Below are 19,255 nucleotides of genomic sequence, written 5' to 3' on the forward strand. Positions count from 1 at the left end.
TTCCCCCACCCCCCCCCCCCCCCGCTCTGTTAAAAATACGTATGTGTGTCTCTGCTTATAGGTGATAGTTGATACCCCGACCAGCCCCGTGACCAGTGGTTTACCTCTGTTTTTTGTCATCACAGTGACAGCCATCAAACAGGTTAGTTGTATTATGTTCTGAATATGCTCCTGTCCCTCCATCTTACTCTTTAGCTGTCACTAAAGCACTTGATATTTTATAGCCAAGTGTCACTGTTTAAATAATGCTGGCCCCAGCCGAGAGTCCGGCTGACCCTGGAGTCCATCTTTCACACACAAAACAAATGATCCGGGGGCTTGTCACAACAGAGTGATCCTCTCACAGCTTTAGATGTATTGTTTTAGGATCAGCTTTTTCCACCCGCCTGCCGCAAGCTTTTTTTGAAAAGCACAATGGAAGGTGGACTTCCTTCCAGATATCTGTGGCCTCACATTGAGAGGGGCTCAGGCCTTAATTGGGCTTTGAAATAAGAGACTAGGGGACAGTGTGACCCCAGACAACTTTGACTTCAAATGACTCAACTCCCTCAGCTCATTTGCACAGTTTCCATTATTAATACAGGCCTACTGTATGTGATGGAAACCATTACGTGTGAAATTTTCAGAGAATTGTTTTATTTCTGCATGTGAGAAGTGTATTAGACCTGTCTCAATCCTCATTTGACCTTCTGCAGTTTTCTCACACACACACACACACAAGCATACTGTTCACTCACATTCTCTGTCTCTCTCCTCAGGGTTATGAGGACTGGCTGCGGCATAAAGCAGACAAAGAGGTGAATAAGTACCCCGTGACGGTGTTAGAGGACGGCCGGTCGGTGAAGAAGGAGAGTGAGAAGATCAAGGTACCTTTTAGTTGCTGCACCCTCGCCAAGTCTCTGATTTAACAGGCACCATGGGAGCAGGGTGTGGCAAGTTGCGGTACTTCACGTTTGGACAAGAAGTAAGCCCATTAGGGGCGTTCACAGCCAGGAGTGTTTCCTTGCTGTATATAGAATGGAGCAAATGTGTTGTACACTATAAAACAGTTAAGGTCACAGATGTTTGGAAGAGTTATGGCTAGCTGGATGTCAATTATTTGTGTTTTAGCCGATATCCACTTTTGTAACCATATACTACCGTTCAAAAGGTCAGTAAGATAGATAGATGGATAGATAGATATATATATATATATATATATATATATATTGTGTATATATATATTAGGGCTGTCAACGTTAACGCATGCGATTTAATTTTACAATCCTTAACACGTTAAAACAATTTAACGCATTAAATGCAAAATTATTGTTGCTTCTCTGCTTGCGATCAGATCATTTTAAGCCGCTAAACTCCGGGATAGTTTTCAGTCCAATGATCCAGTAAGCGAATGCATTCAAACAATCCGTCCAAAACAGCGCTAATATAAAGGAAACCAGGCTGATTACATCAGAGATTGCAGAGAGAACAGAGACTCGCGTTGCGTTTTCAGTGAATTATTCATTCCAGTGTGTTTCGCTTTTAAACACAAGCTCTGTCATATTCTCTGATTGTCTCTGAAGAGCGCGAGCCCTCACATGTCACGCGCTTGTGTGAGGTACAGACTGAACGGATTGTCAACACATCCCACCGCTGTATGGCCAGATGAGATGCAAACTACGGTTTCTCGACTGGATAACCTAAGTCTCGCTAGTAAAGTTTTGATAGATGAAGACTGCAATCAAGGTAAAGACGATTGCGATGGCGTACAGGAGTCGTATAGTAAGCACGCGTGAGTCCGTTATATTAATGCATGTATAAGTGCTCTTGACGCACTGATCGCACATTGTATTTATGCACAGGCACAGACATTTCCGTACCTTCACGTTGTTTCCACGCACATTCGCGGTAATGTTTTGATTTGTCATGTTTATGTTGCTGTGTTTAGTTATACAGAATGGATCAGTGTACTGTAGTAGATATATGCAGCCAGCAGGTGGTTGGTTTAGGGATTTTTTTTGGCATCTCCATGTGGTCCTGTTCGTTTATGCAACTTGACTTCTCTAAAACTGTTTTGGTTTACTTTGCTGAATATAGCAAATGATGACAAAATAACCATTTGAAACAAGATAAATGGTCTATGCTTAATTTCATGAAGTGTGCGATTAATCTCAATTAATCACAGAAAAAGGGTGTGATTAATCTGATTAAAAATTTAAATTTTAAATAAATGCTGTTCCTTTGAACTTTCTATTTATCAAAGAATCCTGAAAAAATGTATCACTCTTTCCACAAAAAATATTAAGCAGCACACCTGCTTTCAACATTGATGATAATAATAATAATAAAAAAAGTTTATTAAGCAGCAAATCAGCATGTTAGAGTGATTTCTGAACGATCATGTGGCACTGAAGACTGGAGATGATGCTGAACATTTAGCTTTGCCATCACAGGAATTACATTTTAAAATATTTTTTAAAAAGTTATTTTAAATTGTAATATTTCAAGATATTACTGTTTTTACTGTATTTTTGATCAAATGAATGCAGCTTTGATGAGCATGTATTTTCGCGGTATATTCCCATATTTTACAGTAGATGTTATTACAGTTAACAATCGCATACCCAAACACTCTCACATATTAAGACTCTCTTACACATCAAGATCAGAAATATTCATTAAAATAGTATTTTAAAATATCACTAATATTACGTATGGTCTGCAGCCCCAGATTAATCATCAAGTGGTGATCCAACATGATTCCAAAATTGTTATTTGTATGTCGATGTCTTTTATAATCAAAAAATTTAATTTAAATTAATATTACCAATAACTACATAGGCTCATTATTAACTTAATAGAACAATTTAAAGAAAAAAGTGCCAATTTTGTAAAAACAGAAGTTTATACAGAAGAAAACAAGAGACTCATGTGGATGTAACTTATTCTTTTTTTTTGTTTTTTCATTATATTTACCTTAAAAATTATATATTTATATTAAAATTTTTGCACTTAGCACTGTATTTTGAATCTGAATAGACCTGCGACCCAGCAATTGAGAAGCACTGATCTATGGTCGTGTGCAAGACTGAGTCGTGTGTTAATGTCGGTGTGTTTCTGGTCAGGTGGGTGATGTGGTTGAAGTGGTGGAGGACGAGACCTTTCCCTGTGACCTGATTCTGTTGCAGTCCAGTCGAGAAGACGGCACTTGTTTTGTCACCACAGCCAGCTTGGATGGAGAATCCAACCACAAAGTGAGCTTATGCACCTCTCACTCAATCTTATATAATTTCTGCTGTCTTTCTGTTTGTAACCACTAAGGCACAAATATAATGTTCTTGATATAATATAGATGTTATACTATCATTTTTGCTTTCCTTGCACTTTTAAATAAGAATCATTTGGCGTGATTTCTGTTCAAGTATAAACAAAATGTAAGATATGGATTCATATATCATTCTTTTACTCTCCTTTAGCCAAACTCTTTAAATAGGTGGCCCAGATCTTGTCATAATCATCCTTCTGCTCCTCATCTTTCTCCCACTTCCACCCATCTGTATTTGTGTGTACAACATGATCTGGAATACTAATTTGCATGTCTTTCCTGCAGACACACTACACGGTGCCAGACACTGAGAAGGACCTGCAGGCTCTTACTGCCACCATAGAGTGTGAACAACCCCAGCCTGACCTCTACAAGTACAAACTCCTCTAACGCAAACACACACTTATGCGAAATCCTTTTCGCTGCCTCATGATGAACCGAGAGGCACTGCGATCGTTCTTGAATATGTTGAGTCCAGTTTCAGCTCAGTTGATCTCGCCTCTGTAGGTTGTTTGATTTCGGATCAGCAGCTAATGGTGTGATTCCATGGAAAAGTCAGACACAATCTGCCTTTTCTGTTGGAGTATAAGAACAAACAGACCTTGAAACAAACACAATTTGCAAGTTTAGAGAGATGGCCTCCAACTGTAATAGCAGTTTAACTCACCAGCGCCCCCTATTGCTAAGCACATATCGTTAAAGCCTCTTTAGGCAGAAGAACATTTGCATTTCTGATTTCTAGAGCACCAGATGTTGCCTACTATAATTCAGTCTATAAAAAAAAAAACTTCAAAGGGCTTTTGCCAATATGCCAGACTGTTGGGTCATCACCAATGAGCATCTTCCTTGTAATTGGTTCATTTCGTACAAGGCTCATTTACATAGAGTACTGTACTGGAATACAGATATTATCATCAAGCCTCTTTAATGGGGAAGGAGTCTCTATAAAATGAATGAAACACTAATGCATGTGCATCAGTTCTTTGCCTCTGCTAAATGTTTCAAACTTCAAAGGGCTTTTGCCAATATGCCAGACTGTTGGGTCATCACCAATGAGCATCTTCCTTGTAATTGGTTCATTTCGTACAAGGCTCATTTACATAGAGTACTGTACTGGAATACAGATATTATCATCAAGCCTCTTTAATGGGGAAGGAGTCTCTATAAAATGAATGAAACTAATGCATGTGCATCAGTTCTTTGCCTCTGCTAAATGTTTTCAGGTTGACCTCAGCAAATACTCTGATTACATTCATGGGACGTCTGTGCATTCATGCGACCTTTTTTTCCGTATGGGTTTGTGGTTGAGAAAACATATATGAGCGTGTACATGCTTGACTGGGGCTTATTTGCTCTATTGCAGGTTTGTTGGTCGAATGCACATTTACAAGCAGGAGCAGGAGCCAGCAGTAAGGTGAGACCGTCTTTGGTCCATTCCCATGGGCCCACTATATCCCACGGTACCTCCTAGTCACTTCAGCTCTGTCTTTTCCCATTGCATTAGCCTCTGATCATTATTCCATCGACCCGTAATGCCATAGCAGCATTAAAGTAAAGCCGGCCTGGCAGCTTCTCAAGCCCTGCACACTCGTCTATTTGTCACTGGGCTGTTTGAAATGTTTTTTCTGAGGCTCTATACCGTGTCCTTCACGAGAGCGGGCCAGGCCAAACCGGCCTACATATTCCCAGCAATGCTGCTCATTAGGAGCCACTTTAGTGTGGGTTTGGATGCCAGGATGAGTCTTTATTGACATAATTGTTTGTTTTTATGGTTTAATGTAGATCTTTAGGCCCAGAGAACCTTCTTCTAAAAGGTGCTACATTGAAAAACACCAAGAAGATTTATGGTAGGCCGTGACACCTTTTAATTAGAGGAAGTTTTTGATGACAAGGAATTATATTCACCTGAATCACTCTAAATTGCTTTTCCTTTTAAAGGTGTCGCAGTATACACAGGCATGGAGACGAAGATGGCACTCAACTACCAGGGCAAGTCTCAGAAACGATCAGCTGTTGAAAAGTAAGCCAGTGACGAGAGCCACAATATACCCTAGTGTGCAATCAGGTTGAAATATTGATTTTTGGATTAGTAGCAACGTTCATTTGAACGATCCGATATTGATTGCAAATAACAAGATTGATCTGTTTTTTGGTGGATGTAAAAATATTGTATCTCCACATTAATATTCCTGAATTAATATCAAATCGAATAAATCAAGATGTTATGAATCACAATTCAATTAAAGGATTAATGTCTACCAAAGTTCATATAACTAATATATAATAATCTATAATAATTATCTTTATGTGGAGGATATATTTATTTATTTACCCCCTATAATAATATTGACAAACTATACATAATAAAAATAAATTAAATGGTAAAGTAATTATTAAAATAAAATAAAGTGTGACAATAATAATAATAAGTGAATCATATAAACTTTAGTATAGTTTAGTAGTTTAGTGTGTAAAAGTTTTCTTATTTTGGTGTGTTTATACGGTTTTATATATACTTGATGTACGTGTATGTTTTATCTCCTTTGCAGATCCATCAATGCCTTTCTGTTGGTGTATCTATGTATCCTCATCAGTAAAGCTGTTGTGTGTACTACACTAAAGTATGTATGGCAGAGCAAAGAAGGTCAGGATGAGCCCTGGTACAACCAGAAAACCCAGAAGGAGAAAGACTCTAATATGGTGAGTAGTTTGTGGAAATACATCTGACTGATTCAAACATGATTACATGAATCAATTAGCAACTCCCTCTATATCATCAGTCATTCTTAATGCAATTAATATAAATTATGAGTTAATCTGGTCTCTGGTGGCTGTGGTCAGCTCTTACACAGATCACACTTAATAAATCATAATTAGGGATTAGGTTTATGCTTAACCTCTGTTTCTTTGCTGTTCCAGCCATGATATTGTGTCTTTGAAGAGACTGAATGCAGGTGTTCTGTCTTTGTTTCAGTATTTGAAGATGTTTACAGACTTCCTCTCCTTCATGGTCCTCTTCAACTTTATAATCCCTGTGTCCATGTATGTAACTGTGGAGATGCAGAAATTCCTGGGCTCTTTCTTTATCACTTGGGATAAAGACTTCTTTGACCCGGAGATCCAAGAAGGCGCACTTGTCAACACTTCAGACCTCAATGAGGAACTTGGCCAGGTTAGACACTTTTGGCGCTTTTCCACTGCGTGGTACGACTAGGCCCGGCACGACTCGGCTCGCTTTACTTTGGCTTGGTTTGCTTTTCCACTGCAGTTTAGTACCGTTTCAAATGTGGGTGGAATTATAGACTTATCGTTATAGTTGCGCCGCCTCTACTGCTGTGGCATTATCGTAAACGCGACACAAACAAACAAAGCTCTCACTCAACACAAGAGCTCTTGCTGGATCTGCTCCTCGGCTACCAACAAGAGGAACGTCTGCACCTCATGTACTCACCACTATACAGCCATTTATTTTTTCAAGAATGCATGCAACGGTCATTTAAAAAAAGTTGTGTGAACAAATGATACTGTGGTGGCTGTTGCTGACTATTTTTTTTTTCTAGCGGGTTTGGTGTCTCGTGTCGCAAATCCAATGATGCTGGTAGTGACGATTCTCTCTGACCAATTAGTGATCTGCAGAGTTTACAAGTCACATTTTAGTATCAGTACAGCTTGCTTGGAACCTCAACCGAGGTGGTACTAAAAAAGTACCAGGTACTAGGGTACTGTACACAATGGAAAACCCCCAAAAAGTGAGCCGTAATGAGCCGTATCATGCAGTGGAAAAGAGCCATTTGTTCAAACCTCAGCTCAAATATGACTCTTTAGCTGTTTGTATTCATATGTAGAATAAAATGTTTCATTCCAAATGGTCAAATGATTTCAGAAGTCAACCATGACATGAACATAAGCTGAGCTGTCCCTGGCTCTTCCATGGGTAGTGAGGTCATAGATCACCCTTGGTTGGTTATGCAGATGATTACTCTAAATTACAGGCTATGCTTCGTTAAACTGATTTATGCAAGCTTACTGGTTTTGTCGCAAATTAATTGTCCGTCCTTATCATCGGACTATGTTAATTTGGGAACGTGCTTTATTACCTGGGTTTATAGTCGTTAAGGTCAACATTTGTCTGCGCCCTGCAGGTGGAATATGTGTTTACAGACAAGACTGGCACGCTGACCCAGAACAACATGGAGTTCATCGAATGCTGTATAGACGGCTTCCAGTACAGATACAGAGACACCCAGAGCGAGCTGGACGGTTTCACTGTGACGGACGGGCCTGTGAATAAATTGCAGCAGAAGGCTGGATGGGTGAGTTGCACTCATTCTGAGACCCCTAGGACCTCAGATGGGATTGATTTTACATTTACGGATTGTGTTGTTGGATGTGTACACCTCAATATGTAAACTGACTGCAGACCTCTTGAATTATAAATCCTCTGAGGCTGCGATATAAACACAAAGGCAGTAAACTTCTAATGTTTGTGTTGGCAGGCTATGAAAGACTAAAGTTATGGGTATTAACTCCTTTTTTTTTAACAGTCATATTCATCATAAACGGGCAGTCCTTTGAGAGCACTTCTTTTGTGAGGGCCCTTGTCACTGTGTAGTGCACATTATCTGTATGCTAGGGTTGTCATAATACCAAAATGTTAGTAATCAATACTAATACCAGCGAAATTTCACTGATATCTACCAGATTTGATAAACAAATATGGTATTGTACTAACTACCTTTATATAAAAAAGATATTATATTATAAATATGTAACGTAATGATATTATAATAAATGATATAATGTTATTACATTATAAATATTAACAAATTGAATTAAAACAATGGTGTAATCTTCAAGTATTTCTCAATTGAGCTTCATTTAAAGTTAAATTTTTTACATGTATTTATTTTTTATACTATTATAGTTTTTTTTTTTAATTTTGAATAAGTTTTTATTATATTTAAGTTGTCATTTCAATTTTAAAGTGAGCAATTTTGTTGTTTGTCATTTTATATTTATATTTATTATTTATTTTTTGTTATTTTATTTTTTGTAATTTAAGTACTTCATCCTAAAAAATTTTTTTTTAAATTTAAGTTAGTTGCAAAACATTTCTAATTTTCATTTAGTTTAATAGTTTTCATCTAATATTTTTTTTTTTTTTTTTTTTTTTTTTGATAAACAGTCATTCTCACAAATATGGATGTGTGCATACTAGCATGTGTCATTTTGTATGCCTCTTTATTTCTATCTATCAGGAGAAAGAGGAGTTGTTCCTGCGGGCCTTGTGTCTGTGTCACACGGTGCAGGTGAAGGAGGCTGGATCGGAAGTACTCGCGGACCAAGTTGATGGGATTGATGGGTTGCTGCTCCAGCCGGAGGAGGAAAGAGGCTTCATCGCATCCTCTCCTGATGAGATCGCACTGGTGAAAGGAGCCATGAAGTAAGATAATGATACGTTTCTTTTTCGGTCTGATAATAACCCTTGCTGTCACTTACTGGCATAACTTCTCTCCTGTTCAGATACGGCTTCACCTTCCTTGGTCTGGAGAGCAAGAGCATGAAGATAAAGAACAGGCAAAATGATATAGAAGAGTGAGTTATGACCCTTGAAATTAGAGACTCGTTAAGAACAGTGATATTGCTAATATGCTGCATTATTACTTGCACCCCTAGATGTTTTTAAGTTATGTAAAATTAGTTGTATGGCAGTTAAGGTTATACATAAGATTTATCTAACTTTTCAGGTACAAGCTGCTCCATGTCCTAAACTTTGACCCAGTTAGGCGGAGAATGAGCGTCATTGTGCAGACCACATCAGGTGAGCTGGACATCATTAGTGGTGCTTGCTATGGCTTTTGCTATTGCTCATACGTAGGGTTATAGATTTGAATATACAAATAACACGTGCATCATTTCTCCTGGTGACATGAATCACAACATAAACCATGTGAGGAGGGATGACCTTTTTAGCGATGAGACCTGGTGGATAAAGTGATGAAAATGTCATAGGTTTGCATTGAAACAGGGACCCAAGTACAGATTCGATTTTTTTTTAAATTCTTATTTGAATTTATTTCATTTTGACACAATATTTTGTATTTTTGTTTTTGGTTGTGTCTCTTTGTTAAGGTTAAAATGCTACATGTTTTTCACTTCAGAATGAATAGTTGCTAAGTAAAAAATTTAATAATTTATACTAACAGTCAGTAACCACTGAGAACCCAGCAGCCACTTAGCAACCCCCCTGAGCATCTTTGCATTGAGGTTGTGAGTTCTGCAGATGATGACTCTAAATGTCTCTCACCTCCGCTACTGTTTATTTAGGGGAGACGTTGCTTTTCTGTAAGGGAGCTGATTCTTCCATCTTCCCAAGAGTCAGACCAGAGGAGGTGGACAGGATTCGCATGCATGTTGAGCGAAATGCAACGGTACTATAATAGATTTCAGCATGATAAGGTCTTGCAGCGTTTCAAAGGATGATATGACCATTTTGACTTCTAGACTGGAATAAAGCATAAACCTCATTCATTATATCTCGGTGTTGAAAGGAGATGTCCTGTAGAGACATTAAATATTGAAAAGGTCAGTCAATTCTGGCCTAATCGCATGTTTCCGCTCACCAGGAGGGTTACCGTACTCTGTGTGTGGCCTATAAGCAGCTGAGTGCTGAGGAATATGCTATGGCAGACACTGGGCTGAGGGAGGCTAGACTGGCTCTCCAGGATAGAGAGGAGAAACTCATGGCTATGTATAACCAGGTGGAGATGGGCATGAGTTTGATTGGAGCGACCGCTGTGGAGGACCGGTTGGTAACCCAAATTGGCATTTACGCCATGTTGTTTTCTCAGAGGAATATTCTGAATAACTTAACATTGTGTGTCCCAGACTTCAGGAGGAGGCAGCAGAGACAATGGAGGCCTTACAGGGCGCTGGGATGAAGGTTTGGGTGCTGACGGGGGACAAAATGGAGACGGCCAAGTCTACCTGCTATGCCTGTCGTCTGTTCCAGCGGGGTACAGAGCTACTGGAACTGACTGTGCGGACACTGGAGGATGAGAGGTTAAAGCGTGATGAGAAACTTCATGAGTTGCTACAGGAGTACCATAGAAAAGCAGTGCAGGATGCCCCGCCTGTCAAAGCTGGGGTCACCAGGTCAGACCCTTGACCTACTGGCTTTGTAGTAAATGCTTGGAACAGTTTAGAAATTTAATAAGACTACACAGACCTTTTCTTCTTCCTCTTCATTTATCAGTATTAGTTGAAATTAAATATTTGTCAATGTTGAATTTTTAATTGATTATGCTTATTTCCCCTTTTTTACATTTTAAATTAATTTTGCATCACCTAACATTCTAAGTTCATCTTAATCGAAGTTAATCTTAAAAAACATAAATGTAATAACTAATTAAATAATTAATACTTTAATTACTATTTATTGTAATCTTAAGCAAATATTTTGATCTCAAAATCAATATAAATTTTTATACTTTAAATTTTATTTTTTAATTGTTATTTTTATACTCTAAATTATATAAAAGTCATGTATTAATTTACTTGTAGATTTGAATTGTTAGTGTTTTATTTTTCATTTATTTAGACAAAATTGTATAGTTTTAATATCAACCATTTATCAGTTATCAGTTGTAACATGAAAATAAGTGTCGGTTTATCGTATTGGCCAGAATCTCAGGTACAGTTGTGCAGTATATTTAATGACCTCTAATTTAGTGTAATTTATGTCCTACAGGAGCTGGTCTACTGCTAATCAGGATTATGGCTTCATCATAGATGGGGCGACGTTGTCATTAGTGATGAACCCACCGCGTGATGCGGATGCCAGTCAGTACAAGAGCCTCTTTCTGCAGATCTGCCAGAACTGCACTGCTGTGCTCTGCTGCCGCATGGCCCCCCTGCAGAAAGCTCAGGTCACGCCTGCAGACCGGCACTTTGGCGGCTCTTTATGGTGCCTATAATAACATGCACTTATACTTTATCAGTTAGTTGGCTAAAATTCTCTTTTATCCAATTTAGATAGTGAAGATGGTGAAGAACTCCAAAGGTTCCCCAATCACTCTCTCCATTGGCGACGGGGCAAATGATGTTAGCATGATCCTTGAGGCACACGTGGGCATTGGTAAAACCTTGTCATATATCATGTACACTACTATTAAAACTATTACTATTATTACTATTAAAGTTTGTGGTCAAGATTTTTTTAATGAAATTGATACTTTTATTCAGCAAGGACACATTAAATTGATCAAAAGTAACAGTAAAGACATTTATAATATTACAAAAATGTCAAATAAATGCTGTTCTTTTGAAATTTCTGTATATCTAATAATCATAATAATGATGCTGAACATTCAGCTTTGCGTCACAGGAATAAATTACATTTTAAAATATATTAAGTTGTTTAAAATTGTAATATTTCACAATATTACTGTTTTTACTCTATTTTTGATGATTATGGTGAACACATCTTGCTCAGCATTTTTTCCGCGATGGAGTGTTGACGTTAGTATTGTGTGTTCAGGTATTAAAGGTAAGGAGGGCCGTCAAGCTGTGAGGAACAGTGACTACGCCGTTCCTAAACTCAAGCACTTAAAGAAGCTTTTGCTAGCTCATGGGCATCTCTACTATGTGCGCATTGCGCATCTCGTCCAGTACTTCTTTTATAAGGTATGTTAGGCATTCAGTGGACCGTGTTTCAGTCTGTAAATATAAATGTAGTTGGTTTAGTAAATCCTTTTGAATTTTTAGACGTTTTCTTATCCTCTCCTCCAGAATCTTTGCTTCATCTTACCTCAGTTCCTGTACCAGTTTTTTTGTGGATACTCTCAGCAGGTACAGTATGTACAAATAAATGGCCTTTTAGAAGACTACGTCCCGGCCGGTCCCTCTCCTCTGCTCTTTCCTTTGAAATTTTCCTCTGAATTTCTCTCTCTCTCTGCCCTTCTTTCATCTGATATATATAACAAGCACAAACTAATACAAAAATTCAATTAGTCAGAGCTATGGTGTAGTGGTTAGTGTGTGCACAGATTTTGCCCTGGCGCTCAACAAACTCAGATAGGGGTTCAAATCTGGCTTGCGTTGTGTCCAGTCTCTTTCTTTCTTTCTTTCTCGCTCTAGTAGAGTCCTGTCACTTCTGCTTTTGCCATCTGAAAAAAAAAATATATATATTTATATATATAAAAAAAGGATTACAAGTCACTGAGTCTCACAAATTACATTCCCTGTAATTGGGTTTCGACTTCACATTTTCCAGCATGTGTTTTGTGTATATATATATCAAGCAAGTGACCATTGCATGTGGCCACACAGTCAAGAGTTTCCCTCTCTATGTTGTGTGCATTTGTGTGATCTCCTTAACATGGTATTAACCTCCCCGGTGCCCCGTCCTTCCCCTCGTTCCCCTTCCCAGCCCCTGTACGACGCAGCCTATCTGACGATGTACAACATCTGCTTCACCTCCATGCCCATTCTGGCCTACAGCCTGCTGGAACAGCACACATCCATCGAGATTCTGCTGGACAACGCCGCCCTCTACAGGTACCAGTCTGCACTGCAGCTCTTCTGCTTATTTAAATTGTACAGTCCTGTTGCTTATACACTGTGTTCTTATACTTCTTACAGAGAAATAGCCAATAATGCCATGTTACGCTGGCACCCCTTCCTCTACTGGACAGTATTAGGAATTTTTCAGGGTCTCATGTTCTTCTTTGGTGTCCGTTTCCTGTTCAGCAATCCAGCCCTGCAAGATAATGGGCAGGTTAGAGCTGGTTGCGCTTTTTAATATGGCTGTGAATGAAAAATTGGGAAATGCATTTGATTTACTCCGTCCTTTTTCAGGTCTTTGGAAACTGGTCTTATGGAACAATTGTCTTTACGGTCCTTGTTTTCACTGTTACATTGAAGGTTGGTGGCTTGATCGGTTCATCTCTATAACTATAAAAAGTGTCTCAGATCTTCATTTGTCAGAGACTGACTGTTTTCCCTCTCTCAGCTGGCTCTGGACACACGGCACTGGACGTGGATCAACCATTTTGTGATCTGGGGCTCTTTGGCTTTCTATGTTTTCTTCAGTTTCTTCTGGGGAGGCATCATATGGTGAGGAAACGTTAAAGTTGACGTGAAACAGAAATTTCCCACTAGGGATTTTTGTGCTGCGGCTCCACTGTTGATCATTTACAGTCAGCTTTTATTGTAAAATGAAATTGGTATAGTGTCAAATTGAATTGCATAAGTTAACGTATCCTACTCTCTCTCTCTTATTTCTTAGGCCGTTTTTGAAGCAACAGCGTTTGTACTTTGTGTTTGCCAACATGCTGAGTTCAGTGTCTGCCTGGCTGGTTATCATCATCCTCATCCTCCTCAGTCTGCTGCCAGAGATCCTTTTGGTGGTCCTTCGCAAGCCCAGAGGCCCCCATTCACGACAGGTATACTTCTCCCTCCCTTTTCCTCTGCTCTCTTTGAATTCTTCCTTTCTACCATATCCATCCTATTTTCTGATATTCTCCCTGATTTACATACTCTTCTGTTCTTCTTTCATCTTACACCATGTCCTAACCAGGTGTGACGTGACGCAGTCACAGCCAATTACAAGATATTTGAAGTTGTACAGTTATGTGAAGCAGTGGCTGGTAAGTCTCTTAGTGGCTGGTTTGCACTAAAACTGTGATTTAAGTGAAAGAGCGAAAGCTTTTATCACTTGTTGCTTTATCACGTCACAACTGGTTGGGACACAGAGTCACATTTTCTTTGAACCCAGCATTAACTCCCTGCCTTTGGTATATCCATATCCTCTTTTTTTACTTCCCCCTGACTGTCATGAATTACTCCACTGACTTTTTTCCTAACAGAAATCTTGCCTTGTTTTAAGGCTCTGAATGGTTTGTATTGTTGTGATTGGTCAAACAGACAGGAAGTCAATCAGTCTAATTGTTACGATTACTCTTCTTCGATGTCCTCTCCTTGACTCCTGAAGCTTTTTGTCCTATGTATCGCTCTGATTGAAATGCCCTTTATTCCATTAGTCAAGCACAAATACTTCCATCACCCTCTGCTGCTGTGAGTGGCTACCCAACCAGTTAACATGTAACACAGTTAGAATCAATAAACAATAATTAGACCTTCCATTCATTTGAATTATTCAGAGGAAGTGAGCAAACGCTGTAGGCAGTCTCTGTTAGTGACACTAGTTATGCAGCCTTTCAGGCCAGAAATGAGCATAGAGCATTAATCTGCCCCCTGCCTCCTCACAGGGGGGTGATGCAGCCCTTCCAAGAATCCCGCATGCCAATTAAAACCACCAATGGGGAGAAAATGGAATGTATGGTCACGTCTTAATTACTTGATCTAGTCATTATAATATTCCTTCAGTTGTAAACTGAAATTCAATTTAAATGTATAATGTATAGCCTAATGAACGCCAATAGATGGGAAAACATGGCCTTTAATGATCAATGTAACTTGTAATATGTAAAATGATACATTGTGTGTTGAGGTTATATCACAATTTGTATTACAGGTACCTAGAAAGACTGAACAAAAAAAATTTTTTTTAATAATGACTTAAGCTTGAAAAAAGGCTGAAAGTGAGAGTAGCTTTGTCACTCCTTATTTGCATAAACTCAAGCTCTGCTGAACTTGGTCCTGTTTTCAGCTGTTGTTGAAAATCAGTGAAAATTGAACAACTATATGCTTTAATTTAGAACGTGGTCATAGGTGTGTGTTAATTTTAATTTTACTACAGATACAAGTGCATCTGATTAATTCAGAATTTACGGTCAGTCCTACACTACTGTTCAAAGTTTGGGGTCAATACGTTTTTTTGTTTTTTTTTTCCCCAAAGGAATTAATACTTTTATTCATCAAAATATTAAATGGATCAAATGTAACTGTAAATACATGTAAAATGTTATAACATTTATATTTTAAATAACTGCTGTTCTTAGGACTTTATCTTCATCCAAGAATTTTGAAAAAAATAAAATGATGGTTTTCTTAAAAATATTAAGCAACACAACTTTTTCAATATTTATATTTATAAGAAGTGTTTGTTGAGCTGCAAATCAGCATATTAGAATGATTTCTGAAGGATCGTGTGACACTGAAGACTGGAGTAATGATGCTGAAAATTCAGTGTTGCATCACAGGAATAAATTACATTTTAAAATGTATTAAAATAGAAAAAATTGTAACGTTTCACAGTATTGCTGTTTTTAAAGTGTATTTTTGATCAAGTAAATGCATATTTTTTTTTTTTAAACATAAATCTTACCAGCCCCAAACTTTTGAACGTTGGTGTATTGTAGTGTTTTTTTAATTTTTATTCCTGATAGTTTAATATTTATTCTGCAGACCATAAATATCTAATGTGATTTGTGTGCCAAGTAATTTCCACTAGAAAAGTTGGTTTGTTTATAACAAAAAAGAATTGACTGGGCTAGTCGATCATTCATGCTGGTCAACTTTCTGCTAAATCAAACAGGACATACTGAGGGTTCTACTTAATATTTACTCTTGTTTCTCTATCTCTACTCCATTAACTTTATTCCCACTTTGTCTTACCCTTGAACTTTCTTTAATTTTCCTGTCCTCTTTGGTCTCTTGCTCGCCTGTGTGCTGTGCCGTAGATGAAACGACGGCTTCCTTCCTCTGGAACATCCACTATCTTCATGCTGTCGCAGACGGCTAGCACTCACAGCTTTTCCTGGAGTGACTGAGGTCTCTCTGCCTGCTCCTTTTCTGCTTTTTGTCTCACTGTCCCTCCTCCTTTGGGTTGCCTGTGTATCTTCAGTTTCCTGCCTGCTGTCTCTCCACCTGTTTGTCTCTGCTCCCTCGTTGTGCCCTGATACAAATGTGTTTGTCACGGCATTCATGTGATTTATAAAGGGAGGTGTTGTCACCATATATGGTTCATTGGAGGAGTTTCCGAATGCAAGTGAACGTGAACGAGCATGTTACTTACGCACATGTGGGATTTATCAACAATGATTGCTTACTCATGTGCATAAGAACTGCATGCGCACGTATGATAAATACAGATTTTCTTCATTCGTAGGACAAAATATAGAACCTTTTCTATGCACTGTTGATAAATAAAGGGCCCTGGTCTTCGTGGGTTTATATTGTTTGAGTGTTAGCTGACTTTGTGTGGTCATATTCAGAATCTAGTACAACTGAGCAGGATTATGTTTGAAAAAATGGCCATTATCATTTCTACCATGAAGGATAATCTATATGGAAATTAAAAACATACATAAACATGTGCCCTCAAATATGAAATCTCATAATTGTAATTGTCCTTCACAGTGTTTTGTGTTCTTTTTGAAGGAGGATGTTCTGTATTGCAGGTGTGTGTGTGTGTGTGTGATCCATCCTGTCCTAAGTGTCTTTCACCCCCCTCCCACCCTTTCAGAAAAAGCAGAGTCAGTCAAAAGTTGGGGGCAACCAATCCTCTCAGTCTTCAGCCAGACCCCTGCTCTTGAGAACCTTTTCAGACGAGTCCAATTCTGTCATGTGAACAGGTACAAGACCCTAGACTTTCCAGTCAGAGCCCCAATTGAGTGCCTGACCCTAGTCATCCACAGGGGATGTGCCTCCTAGTCGGTGCCGTTCCTCCCCTAGGGTTCAGTCGGCCCCATCTGTGGGATGATTTTAATTTCCTCTGAATTCTGCTGTGGAAATTCTCCCTACCTCAGGATGAACTCACATCGGTTGGCTGAAAAGACATTTAGTCTTTGACGTATTTATGAAAAAGACGGCCTCCCACTTTTTCAGTGGTTAGTGTTGCAGAAATATTTTGCTATTGATTTTCTCCATAGAGGTTTACAATTCTATGCTTTCACAACATTACAGCTACAACATTTGATTTGAAGCAAAGACATACAAATAGACTGTGTATTTAGTCTTTGCCATTTTTTTTATGTTTTTATATCAGAAAACATTACTACTGTTTTTTTATGCTGCAAAACCCCTACTAGGATTTTAACTAGTTTTAAATAGTTAGGTAGCTAGCTCGTGCTACTTAGCTAGCTTCCACAAGCCTGAAAGAAAAACGGCCCTATTTTTCAATGAAACATCTGTCTTGAAAAGTTTAATGCTGTGTTTTCTCTATGAAAATTTTTAATGGGATTTTTACTTTGAGAACCCTGCTGTTGCACTATATCAGAAAGGGCCTATACTCAAAAAGTTATATATATATACACATATACAGTGCTGCTTGAAAGTTTGTGAACCCTTTAGAATTTTCTATATTTCTGCATAAATATGCCCCAAAACAATCAGATTTCTGCACAAGTCCTGAAAGTTGACAGAGAACCCAATCAAACAAATTAAACAAAAGTATTTTGTAATTTATATTTATTCAGGAAAATGATCCAAAATTACCTATCTAAGTGGCAAACATATGTGAATCTCTAGGATTAGCTGTTAATTTTAATGTGAAATTGGAGTCCATCTGTTCAGAGGTGTTTTCAATAGTGGGATGATTATCAGGTGTCAGTGCCTGCCCCGTTTTATTTACAGAGAAGGGATCTATCAAAATTGTAGTAGTCCGCAAGGTTGCAAAGGAACCCAGGGTAACTTCTAAGCAACTAAAGGCCTTTCTCACATCGGCTAATGTTCATGAGTCCACCATCAGGAGAACACTGAGCAACCATGGTATGCATGGCAGAGTTGCAAGGAGAAAGCCAATCCTCTCCGAAGAGAATATTGATGCCCGTCTGCAGTTTGCTTTAGATCATATGGACAAGCCAGAGTGCTATTGGAGGAATGTTTTGTAGATGGATGAGACCAAAATACAACTTTTTGGTTTAAATGAGAAGCGTTATGTTTGGAGAAAAGAACGCACTTCATTCCAGCATAAGAACCTTATCCCATCTGTGAAACATGGTGGTGGTGGTAGTATCATGGTTTGGGCCTGTTTTGCTGCATCTGGTCCAGGATGGCTTGCCATCACTGAATCTCAAGAGAAAGTGGGTCATGCAGCAAGACAATGACCCCAAGCACACAAATCGTTTTACCAAAGAATGGTTAAAGAAGAACAAAGTTCATGTTTAAGTCAAAGTCTGGACCTTAATCCAATTGAAATGTTGTGGAAGGACCTGAAGCAAGCAGTTCATAGAAGGAAACCCACCAACATCACAGAGTTGAAGTGGTTCTGTACTGAGGAATGGGCTAAAATTCCTACAAGATGTTGTGCAGGACTGATCAGCAGTTACAATAAATGTTTAGCTGCAGTTATTGCTGCAAAAAGGGGTCACACCAGATACTGAAAGCAAAGATTCACATACTTTTGCCACTCACAGGAGCATTTTTCCCAATAAATAAGTATATATTTTTGCTTTTTTTTTTTTTTTTTTTTTTTTTTTTACTGGGTTCTCTTTGTCTACTTTCAGGACTTGTGCAAAATCTGATAATGTTTTGGGTCATATTTACGCAGAAATATAGAAAACTAAGTACTAAAATAATAAACCGCAATGCTGTACTGTTGACTGTAAGGAATGGAAAAACAAAATAATGAATTGGTGAATATTAAATGATCCTTTCAGCCTGCCAAGGGAAGCTCCACCCCTCATTATGCCATGCATGTGCTCCTCAACTAACCTGGGATTGGGTCCTTATTAACTGACTAAACCAGTCCTCTGTCGTGTTGTTCTGGTTAATCTCATCCATGGTTTAATTTGTGTGTGAATGACAACATGAGTTTGTGAGTTGGTTGAAACCGCGTCATGTTGGTCTCACGGTGTCATTTGTTGTGGTGGGTATTTTGTTTGGTGTGGTAGTTGTTCTGCTTGTAATTTGGAATATTTGTATTTATTTATTTATCTTTATTTTTTGTGACAGTGAAAGTTGTTCAGCTCCTCTAACGGCTGTCTAACCTTTGTATGACATTATTTTGGTTCCAGTGATTGTTCCCCTGCATTAATGCTTTGCATT

General features: G+C 38.4%; 1 protein-coding gene across 3 annotated transcripts in view; it reads left to right on the plus strand.

The window, feature by feature from the left end:
* Nucleotides 1–19,255, plus strand: part of LOC107560507 (phospholipid-transporting ATPase IG) — a 65,887-nt gene that overhangs the window by 43,440 nt on the left and 3,192 nt on the right. Inside the window, exons 4-29 of one of the 3 annotated variants that reach the window (XM_016244723.1) lie at nt 62–142; nt 759–866; nt 3,105–3,233; nt 3,590–3,678; nt 4,668–4,718; nt 5,087–5,151; nt 5,243–5,324; nt 5,854–6,004; nt 6,279–6,476; nt 7,447–7,617; nt 8,563–8,747; nt 8,828–8,899; nt 9,052–9,125; nt 9,632–9,735; nt 9,931–10,112; nt 10,193–10,459; nt 11,055–11,232; nt 11,339–11,441; nt 11,844–11,989; nt 12,095–12,154; nt 12,735–12,862; nt 12,947–13,082; nt 13,163–13,228; nt 13,317–13,420; nt 13,593–13,749; nt 16,734–17,556. In XM_016244723.1, coding sequence (XP_016100209.1) covers nt 62–142; nt 759–866; nt 3,105–3,233; nt 3,590–3,678; nt 4,668–4,718; nt 5,087–5,151; nt 5,243–5,324; nt 5,854–6,004; nt 6,279–6,476; nt 7,447–7,617; nt 8,563–8,747; nt 8,828–8,899; nt 9,052–9,125; nt 9,632–9,735; nt 9,931–10,112; nt 10,193–10,459; nt 11,055–11,232; nt 11,339–11,441; nt 11,844–11,989; nt 12,095–12,154; nt 12,735–12,862; nt 12,947–13,082; nt 13,163–13,228; nt 13,317–13,420; nt 13,593–13,749; nt 16,734–16,838 — 3,192 coding nt within the window. In that variant the 3' untranslated portion in view covers nt 16,839–17,556. Of the gene's footprint in view, nt 1–61; nt 143–758; nt 867–3,104; nt 3,234–3,589; nt 3,679–4,667; nt 4,719–5,086; nt 5,152–5,242; nt 5,325–5,853; nt 6,005–6,278; nt 6,477–7,446; nt 7,618–8,562; nt 8,748–8,827; nt 8,900–9,051; nt 9,126–9,631; nt 9,736–9,930; nt 10,113–10,192; nt 10,460–11,054; nt 11,233–11,338; nt 11,442–11,843; nt 11,990–12,094; nt 12,155–12,734; nt 12,863–12,946; nt 13,083–13,162; nt 13,229–13,316; nt 13,421–13,592; nt 13,750–15,948; nt 16,155–16,733; nt 17,557–19,255 lie in introns of those variants that run through there. The other 2 variants (XM_016244731.1, XM_016244714.1) reach the window with 2 other exon arrangements.

Source organism: Sinocyclocheilus grahami, unplaced genomic scaffold (assembly GCF_001515645.1).
Source record: "Sinocyclocheilus grahami isolate Dianchi unplaced genomic scaffold, SAMN03320097.WGS_v1.1 scaffold23.1, whole genome shotgun sequence".
NCBI lineage: Eukaryota > Metazoa > Chordata > Actinopteri > Cypriniformes > Cyprinidae > Sinocyclocheilus > Sinocyclocheilus grahami.